This window comes from Sinocyclocheilus anshuiensis, unplaced genomic scaffold, assembly GCF_001515605.1.
Source record: "Sinocyclocheilus anshuiensis isolate Anshui unplaced genomic scaffold, SAMN03320099.WGS_v1.1 scaffold349, whole genome shotgun sequence".
NCBI lineage: Eukaryota > Metazoa > Chordata > Actinopteri > Cypriniformes > Cyprinidae > Sinocyclocheilus > Sinocyclocheilus anshuiensis.
Window position 1 is genome coordinate 24,526 of NW_015536459.1, and position 10,225 is coordinate 34,750.

The 10,225-nt window shown below is 37.2% G+C and overlaps 1 protein-coding gene across 1 annotated transcript; it reads right to left on the reverse strand.

The window, feature by feature from the left end:
• Positions 1 to 1,328: 1,328 nt before the first annotated feature.
• On the reverse strand, positions 1,329 to 2,811 carry LOC107655821 (uncharacterized). Its single transcript, XM_016447108.1, has 3 exons — positions 2,615 to 2,811; positions 1,927 to 2,243; positions 1,329 to 1,696 (listed from the first exon to the last, which is right to left on the reverse strand). The coding sequence occupies exons 1-3, from the start codon at positions 2,809 to 2,811 to the stop codon at positions 1,329 to 1,331; spliced, it is 882 nt and encodes a 293-aa protein (XP_016302594.1).
• Between the last annotated feature and the right edge of the window lie 7,414 nt (positions 2,812 to 10,225).

Consider the following 10,225-nt stretch of genomic DNA (forward strand, 5'->3'; position numbering starts at 1 on the left):
GAGTTCCGCTCCGACTCTGCTGGGGTGCAGGCCATCAGCGCGATAAAGCCTAGGACACTCCCAGAAAAGATTCCAATTGTTAACAAAGAGAAGTTTCTGTTCTTTACACCATGACAATAACCATGCATTTAAAGCAAAGAGTCTACTGAACCTCTCGTGTCCACATCGATATGTGGGAAGCGGTCCTGACACGATGATCGTCTTCGCGGGCGATGTGCTGCGCACCGTCTCGATCAGGCTCCTGAAGTCCCTCTTCAGTGTCTCCGTCTGCCGCAGCTTGGTGTCGTTAACCCCGGCATGAAGCACGACCGCACCGGAGCTCTCATCGCCTTTCAGGATCGCGGGTATCTGCGCAGAAACATCGAGAACACGAGCACCAGTGGTGGACGAAGTACACAAACCAAGTACTTGAGTTAAAGTAGAGATACACATGGTAAAATATTACTCCAATAAAAGTAAAAGTGCTCCCTTTACACTTTCACTTGAGTAAAAGTACAAAAGTATTTGCCTTCAAATGTACTTAAGTGTCCAAAGTACTATGATTTATTATGGCTATAATATCCTGTTATCATTTTTGTCACAAGACTCTTGCTTAATCAACAATATGTGAAAAGACTCTGATGTTACTCTTAGCACACCAATCTATTAATATAATTATATTAATTAGTCAGACACTTATGTCTATTAAAATTATCATGAGCTCAAAACCTTGAAGCTAAACAATTTCCTTTAGAATCAAATGAAATAACAGGATTTCAGAGCAGGTTTAAATTTAAAGTTTATTTGTAACAGTTGCAAGTTTAAGTTTAATAAAAACTTGTATTAAACACCGGTTCATGAGTTTTCTTTTACTATATTGTATCTGAGTGTCTCTGTGCATAAATATAAACTGGCCATATCAGATTTACTGTAACAGGAACTAGTTTTTGTATCAGAAGAAACACACTTGCCAGTCACAGCTGCATGTGTGTACAAAACTCTTTCAGTCATGCATTTCTCCACAAAGTCAGGAATAATGTTATATCAATTTAGTAATGCTTGGATGTGTGATTGTCAGTGTTTGTGCATTAATTCCTATACTGCTTCACATAAAACCTGGTAAATAAAATAACTTGGTAAATATAAAAAAAATATATTTATAACTAAGGTGACCTCAACATAGTGTGGACATCTCAAAACAAATTACATAAACTGTCATCACAAATGACATGTACTAATATAACAAGCCTCAAATGGCAATGAACAATTTGCGGCAGTAAACATCATTAATCAGCATTCCATTCATTCTGCTTCTGGTGAGTGTGCTAGTGGAGTATGGCACTGATGATCTAACTAAAGTGGCAATATTTTTTGTTCAGCTTGAGAAGAAGCTGATTCTCAAAGTTTTTTGAATTCATTCTTGCCCTCCTGGGACTGAAAATAAGCCCTGCTGTGCTGAATAGACGTTCACAAGCTGCAGAAGCGGGTAAAGCAGTGTTGACCTTCAAAGACAACTTACAGACTGCTGGGAAGGACTTGAGAATTTCTTTGTTATCAGCTTTGCAGGCAAGGTAGCCATCTAACTGCTTGATACCTTCCTGACCATGAGTAGACTTCATGCTTGCAAAGAAGTCCTCTTCCTCAGAGGCACTGGAACCATCAACTGGTGTTTGATTCGAAGTCTCTTCCTCCAGATGGTCTTTGATGTAGTCCAGGCCTGAAATGGACATTTCCACAGACGCTAAGAATCAAAACTTCACTTTAATCATACACATTTCTCCAGATTAAAATATCAACAGAACAGCATTGCCCCACGTATTTCCAAGGTGCATTTAAAACTAACCTAAACAAACTGACAATGTCAAGATAAAATTTGAGTTGAATATCCTTTAAAAATGATTTGGCTCAGTTTCTTTGAATCTTTAACTGATGACACTTTTATCTTACCTAGTTTGACAATGTGTTCATCCGTTGTCCAGGATGTTTTAAATTTCGGGACAAGGATTGCAGCTGCAATAAACTCTGGCTCTACCAGCATGTTTCCAAAGCGCTGCTGCAGGCCTTCTTGGATGGCATCCACCAGAAGTTTGCAGTACCTGGAGGTAATGCGAATTCGGTCCAGTTTCGAGATGAGGAGTGTCAAAGTAGGCAGAAGCCATCCCATCTGAACATCGATTTCAGCCTGAAGAATGTTGAGGGCTTTGGCTAGGGGGCTCATGGTTCTCGCATACTCTTCCAGAAAGGCAATTTCAACTGGACTCAACCTATCACACATTCAGACAACAACAATTAATAATAATATTTATATAATAATAATAATAATAATAATAGTAGTTAAGCTACTACTCAAAGTAATGTGTTTTAAAAAACACATTACTGGAACATGAATTTAAAGGAATTATAAAAAAAAACCACTTACATTGGCAACTTGAGTGAAGTGCAGACAGTTCTGATAGCCCCCTCTCCCTGATCTTTAATGATTCGAAGCACTCTCTCAACGGCAAGAAATAAGGAATTCCACCTTGTTGTGTTGGGGCGGATCAGCTGAATTTTGCACACGTCTTCTATAATCTCTGCTGCTGCCGCAGATCTGCCACACTTATTCCATAGTGCATGGCACTTTGCAAATGCTGACCTGGACAGCTTCTTGTAAGCTTCATTTGAACAGGCTTTGGCTGCATCCACTGTGGAAACCAAGTTTAATAAGTGGCAGGCACAACGATGATGCTTTGGAAGTTGGAATTGTAAGCCATCATCCTCCTCTAAAACAGCTGTGACTTCTACAAAGTCCACCTCGACACTATCCACATCCTCATCATCTCCATCACACATCACATCACTTATCTCATCTTCAGTCTCATCTGAAGCGGAGTTGTTGTTCTCATCTTGCTCTCCGTATATACGAAATGCCTTTAAAAAATTTGACCCGTTGTCCGTAGTAGTTCGAACAACCTTGTTCTGTATTCCAAATTCAGAATGTATGTCATTTAGAGCACAAGCCAAAACATCAGAAGTGTGTGGGCCTTTGAGCTGCCTGCATGCTAGTGCTACTGAGCACCTCTCCAGGCTCTTAGGATCAACCCAGTGGGCAGTGACACCGATGAAACCTCTTCTCCTTGAACTCCAACAATCTGTTGTCGTTGCTATGAAATCTATCTCTGACATTGCTTTTTTCATATTAGTCTTCATCTTAAGTGCTGCCTCATCCATCTTACGTCGCAAAGTGGCCCTTGACATGAGAGAGGTGTTAGGCTGAAGATCCTGCAAGAAAGCTTTAAATGATGGTTGTTCCACCACATTAAAGGGTTGGAGACTCTGGGTCACAAAATTAAAAACTGCATGATCAACATTCTTCTGTGTGACTAGCTTAGTTTCTCCCAATGTCAACTGTCTGGAGGTCGAAGGAGCCTCGTTGCTCTCCATTTTTCTTTTCCTTGGCGCTGTTAGGGCAGTATATCTCTGCAAGTGTCTACCATGCTTTCTCTGCAAAAAGGAAACATCCAAAAAATGAATCCAGATCAGTCTCCCTCCCTTTGAAAAATAAAATAAATATTTCATGTGGTTTTAGCGTGTCATAGATGTAAGCAACAGAGTACAATATTTTCAGCACAGGCTTAGATCAGTCTTTGGAAGCTGAACATTTAAAAAAATAACAATATCGGTTAATAAGGAGCACTCCACTCCGACTGCCAACTGTTTAAGCATTATACGCTGCATGCAAAACTAGGTCAAAATAGAATTTATATTCCAACATAAAGTATTAACATCGATTGATTGTCATTTCACAATACCGGAGCACTCAGCTTCAAAAACTGCAAACTTCGGTAAAAAACCAACTTAACATACACAATGAAACCGTTTTCTGTAAGCTACAGTTAGATTACTCAATTAATTACCTCGACGAGTTTCCTTAGATTTGAAGGAGAATTCTTGTAAGAAGAAATTTTACAGGGCCGAGGCAGGCAGAGAAGACAATTGAAAATTAATGAGTCTTTCTTCTTTCCAACGACTTCAAAAAAATCACGCAAATAAGGCCACGGGTGTTGTGGCAAGTTAGAGTCAGGAGTTTCTTCCATCACTTATGAAGGCACTGGCACTCTCAAAGTGTTATGTTGTTGCACTACCGCTGAACTGTATTCGCACGTAGATACCACTAAGCGGCAACCAAAACAAGTTCAAAACAGAACGCGCGCTGTACCCTGATTGGTGGCTTGTCGTGTGCTCAACCAGTTAAGTTAACTTTTTCCTCTCATAAATAAAAAGGAACGACTGATTTCGCAAAATGTAGTTGAGTAAAAGTAAGATATTTGACTTTGAAATGTAGTGAAGTTAAAGTAAAAAGTCTCCCCAAATGCAAATACTTCAGTAAAGTACAGATACGCGAAAAAGCTACTTAAGTACAGTAACGAATTACATTTACTTCGTTACTGTCCACCACTGACGAGCACCAGGGAAACAGTGGGTGTGCACTTTACCTTCAGCTATCGTAGCACGGACGTGCCGGACGATGGAGTCTCCGAAGATCACAGCGTCGCGTAGGGGAGCGAAGCGGTTCCGGGTGGAGATCTCGAAGCGGGAGAGGTCATCATCCGGGACCTGGCTCGTGTCTTCCGATGCGGGTGCACCCAGGGTACACGTTATAGAAACGAAAATGATGTTGTATAAAATTGATTTTAAGACGATAAATAGACGATAAAGAATTAACTTGACGGAGCTCAAACTCAAAACACACGGCAGCAACACGGCTTTCCTCCCCGAGCCAGAGCATATCAAGATAAGAAGAGAAGCAACGTGTCCAGATTCAAAGCTACATTAAAGTATATCTTGCATTTACATGGAAGAGCAGAAATGGAAGAGAAACAAAAATCAATGAAGAACAAGTTAAATAAATATCAGATTCATGTCTCTCTTAAAAGTGTTACGGCCTCTTCTTCAGCTCCCTGAACTATGCCTTAAAAGTTTTTTTCCACTGTTAATTTTCTGGTGCTCTTTCAGTTCATCATCTGTAGTAAAGGACGTCCTGCACTTAAACACACACCGCCGTGTCTTTTCTGCTGTAATATTATGAATGAATCTTCTCTTTTGTGTGAATCTTCAGGTGTTTCTTCAAGACTGATGCTCAATGAATCTGTTCATGGCACTGATCACAGTTAAATGGTTTCTTCAGAATGAGAAGGCAGATGTGATTTCAGATGAAAGCCTAAGCCGCTTCTTCCCAGTGTGAACTCTCATGTCAATCTTCAGCCTTGATTTACATCTCAATCTGTTTTACACTGAGGGTAGCTGACAGTCTTCTGTTTTTCCTTTCTTGTTCACGTCCATCGTGTCTAAAAGAAACATTAAGTCGTCTGAGATTTCAATAGAGAGACAAATAGTCACATGTGGAGCACACGAGACAAGCTATCCTAAACATGACACTGCTTTATATTAAGAGCTTCAAATGAACTCACAAGCATACAGTTTAACTCCGCTTGCCCTGGGCATTACAGTACAGATGCTATACAGATCGTTTACTCTGACTTCAGATGTGTTTCTTCCATTGCATAACTTACTTTTAACCCCAAAAAGTGTTTTGTTTGCTGAGGGATAAAACATTTGAGAGACCGTGTGGAGAGGCAAAGAAGGTGTAGGTCTCATTTCTTGATGTGCTCGTTGTGAATATTTAGAACTGCCAAAAGATAAAACTTGATATGTTTCACATATTTACAAGATTTAAAAATCTGTTAAGCATTAATTTATTACGTTAATGTTGACATATGAATTTCATTTTTATATGCTTTATAATTTGTCTGTAAATGGTTGTATATCACTTTGTGGCCTGTTTTAGAAAACCAATTCAGTGCTTAATACTCTTAAATGAAAGTTTATATCCCCTCATTTAGTCATTAATCATTTAGTTAGTGAGGGCCCCCCTCTCCCTTCCAATTAAGCTAATAAAAAAATAAAATTATATATATATACGTTTTGGAAAATGGGGGGTTACTCTTATGGTTGTTTTTTTATTTATTTTATTTTTTTTATTTGAGGGCAGAGTGGGGATGGGGCTTTTCAGAAATATTTTTAAAAATATATAAAATTAGGTAATTTGTTACAATAGTCAGTAATAAAACAAGAATGATAAAAATGAATAAAGAAATTACAAGCAGTAGCATAAGCAAATAAAATAGAATAAATATACAAATTAAACAATGCTGTATATTTTTCAGGTTGGTCTAACGGTAGTATTCAGGTAAAAATACCACAGAAATTGAATATTCAAATATAAAATAACTCTGCATAGTCTCATCAGTATAAATTAAATATAGATTCATTCTTATTAAAGTTTTTGTTATGTTTAATTATTATTAATGACACTGACAGCCAGTGATAGTCAGTAGCAGGTTCAAAAGTCTGCCAACACTTTAAGACCTAAAGGACAGAGACAATACTGTTACACATGTTGTTCACATTCACTTAAGACATAACCAACGGTGCTTACATGAAAAGAGCTGCTAAGAAAATAATCTTATGATTTCATCTATATCAGGTATCAGGTATCATAGGTTTATGCCCTATAATGCATCCTGCCACCAGGCGGTTCATACTGGTTCATAAAAAACATTTAGATGTTGGTTTTATTCACAGAACTATAGCAAAACAAAAACAACAAAAGTTATTGAAAAGGAACAATTGATAAAAAGCTTGCAACGCATTACAAAGATTGTGCAGTTTACCGCCCCCTAGAGGAAGATATTGCTCTTGTCTTGACCAAGTTTGACATTCAGAAGTTTAAATAAATTAAGAATGCACACAGTTTGGTATCTAAACGTCAAGGGGTGTGTCTTGTTACTTTTTGAAATAACAATATTTACAGCCATCTTTTACTATCATATGTAAATCAAGATGCATGCTATTGAATTAAAGTTGAGTCTGTTAACATTCATTTTTAAAACACACAGTATTCCATCTCAGCTTCAAAAGGTGTGTCTTGTTACTGGGTCATAGACGAACATTTAAATGTAGGTTGTATTCACAAAACTATAACACAGCACATGCTATTGAAATGTCAACGAATACATCAATCAATGTAAAGTAAATACGCTCTTCTATCTTAACTTCAAACATGTGGATGTTGGTTTTATTCACAGAACTATAAGACAACACATGATATTAAAATTTAAACAAATACATTGTAGGGTCAAAAATTATCAAAGACTTCTGCTTTCCTATCCCAAACCTATCTTGAGTAACAAAAGGGCCATTTGGCGTTCCTGAAGGCACAGGCACGCTCTTCTTGGTGCTCTGCCCTCTCTCCCTCTTTTTCTTCCTCTCTCTATCCCCCCTTCTCTCTATCTCTTTCTCTCAGGTAATATTTTACATACATGTTGGGTACAATTAACTATGCTTTACCATCCTTCATCTATTTTGTAACTAATTCAAGTGTAACCATGACAAAATATTGTTATTAAACCATTTCAATTATTACTTATGTGCTAACTAGTCTTTCAAGTGTAACCATAACAAAATATTGTTATTAAACCATTTCATTTATTAATTATGTGCTAACTAGTCTTAATTCAACATTAAATTTGAAGTGCTACCTATTGCAATACAATATAGTCACAGCAACGCTCTCCCACATATTTAGCTATTCTAACTGCGCTTATTTCCGTCGTCGGTATAAGTGGCAGTGGGTGGTAATAGGCTAGAAATGTACAGTTTTATACCATCGTGCTGATAACGTTTCTTTAGTCATTCGGCAATCCTACAGCCTGAACCACCATACCTTACAGATGGTGCTGAAACCCGGGATCCCTTGCAGTGAGTTTTCTGAGATTTACTTCAGCATGAGGATTTTTTTCACAGTTGATCTTGTGAATGGATTAAAACTGGCCTTCTGACCACGGAGTGGGTAAGTATGTTTTATGGGGTGTGTTTTGTAATTGTTTCCTATAATGACATTTCGATGTTGGTTTTATTCACAAAATTGTTACACAACAACAAAAGCTATTGAATTGTAAAAACTGAGAAAGAGCTCTGGAAGCTTCCCGAAGAGTGTGCAGTACACCGCCCCCTAGAGGAATACACTGCAGCTGCTTCGACTGAGTTTGATATTCAGAAATGTGAATAAATAAATTAAAAATACACAAAGTCTGACATGTCAACTTTAAAGGGTGTGTCTTGTTACTGGTTGATAGAACAACATTTACATGCTGGTCTCATGCACAGAACTATAACACAATGCACAATATTGAAATGGCAACAACTCATCTATTAATTTCTAATAAATACGCTCTTCTGTCCCAATTTTAAGGGGTGTGTCATGTTACTGGTTCATGGAACAACATTTACATGGTGGTTTTAGTCGTGAAACTGCAACACAGCAAAATCTATTTAAATGTAAGGATTGAGCAAAAAGCTCACAAAGCCTTTCACAGATTGTGCAGTACACCGCCCCCTAGAGGAACACGTTGCATTTGTTAAGACTGAGTTTGACATTCAAACTTTTAATAAATTAATGTATGTACAGTAGTCAACATTTGAAGTGGATCAAAAAAGTTAATCAAAGTTGTCCAAAGACAAGAACGCATTTTGGTTTTAGGACAACTTTGATGAAAGGTTTTGATCCACTTCAAATGTTGAAAAATATCTTACTCAGGACAGTACTAAAAAATAACATGCATTTTGTGTGATCCCTCTTACAAAACATTAATGTGTTTTTAAAGAAACAAAACGAACCCTTTGAAAATGAGCTCGAAAATTGAATTTTTAACTAATTGATGTATTGGTTAATCAGCTTAATAAACATTTTAATTGGCCATTCAGTTTCAATTGCATGTGTTCTCTCATAATTCTGTGGCTAAAACCAACATTAAAATACTCTTCTACAAACCAGTAACAAGACACAGCTTTTGAAGTTGTGATGGAAAACTGCATACATTTAAATTCATTTATGAACAGATCCCTAATACCTGTGTACTTACATAGTAACTAAACGTGTACGTAGTATGTAACCACAGTGTAAGTACACATTGGTACATAGTATCTACAGCTGTGATATTTCTGTAACTACACACATGTAACAACCCTCAGGATGGTCTGTGTAAGTACAAATGTGTAACAGGACATTGGTAACAACACTTTTTTCACTTCACTTAGTACTCGTGTAACAGGAATTATATAACTACATTTTGTAACAACAATATGTATAAGAGTCATTGGAACCATTTGATCCAGGGGGTGGAGATGGGTAGGTTTAGGGGTGGATATGGGATCCAGGGGGTGGAGATGGGTAGGTTTAGGGATATGTAAAGTGGGAGGATTTCGAGTTGGAGTCAGTGCACCACTGTAATACCAGTGTACTTACCTGGTAACTCCGCAGGAACTGTCCACTTAATATAAAGTGTAACATTCTGGACACCAACCACAATTTATATGTAAAGCCTAATGTGCTCGCCACTGCTGTGTAATATCAGAGTAATTACATGATAAATCTAATATAAAGTGTAACATTCTGGACACCAACCACAATTAATATGTAAAGCCTAACTTGCTCACCACTGCTGTGTAATATCAGAGTAATTACATGATAAATCTAATATAAAGTGTAACACTTTCTTTACCGGTTACATACTATGTTCACATCTAGTTACTATGTAAGTACTCATGTATTAGGGACACTTAATATAAAGTGAGACCCATAATTTAGTTTAAAATAAATACAATCTTCTACCTAAGCTTCAAAGGCTGTGTCTTGTTACAGATTCCTCAAATAACATTTTCCAGCTGTTTTCATTGTCAAAAGAGATGCAGAAGTCACGCTATTGACATTCAAGAATAGCTTGCGAAACCTTCCAAAGAGTCTCCAGTATCACTGCCCCCTAGAGGAAGATATTGCAGTTGTTTTGACTGAGTTTGACATTCAAACCTTTAATACATTAATTTCAAATAAATTGTCCTGAGCAGTTAAATTGTCCATTATTCTTCAGAAAAACTCCAGGTAAAACATGGGTTTATTCTGAAGCTTCTGACATAATTCAGCTATTATTTTGTCTTGTGGACTATGGACTATCATCTTTGATGCAAAATATCTTACTCAGGACAGTACTAAAAAAAATAACATGCATTTTGTATGATCCCTCTTACAAAACATTAAAGTGAGCTCGAAAATTTAATTTTTAACTAATTGATGTATTGGTTAATCAGCTTAATAATCAATTTAATTGGCTATTCAGTTTAAATTGCATGTGTTCTCTCATAATTCTGT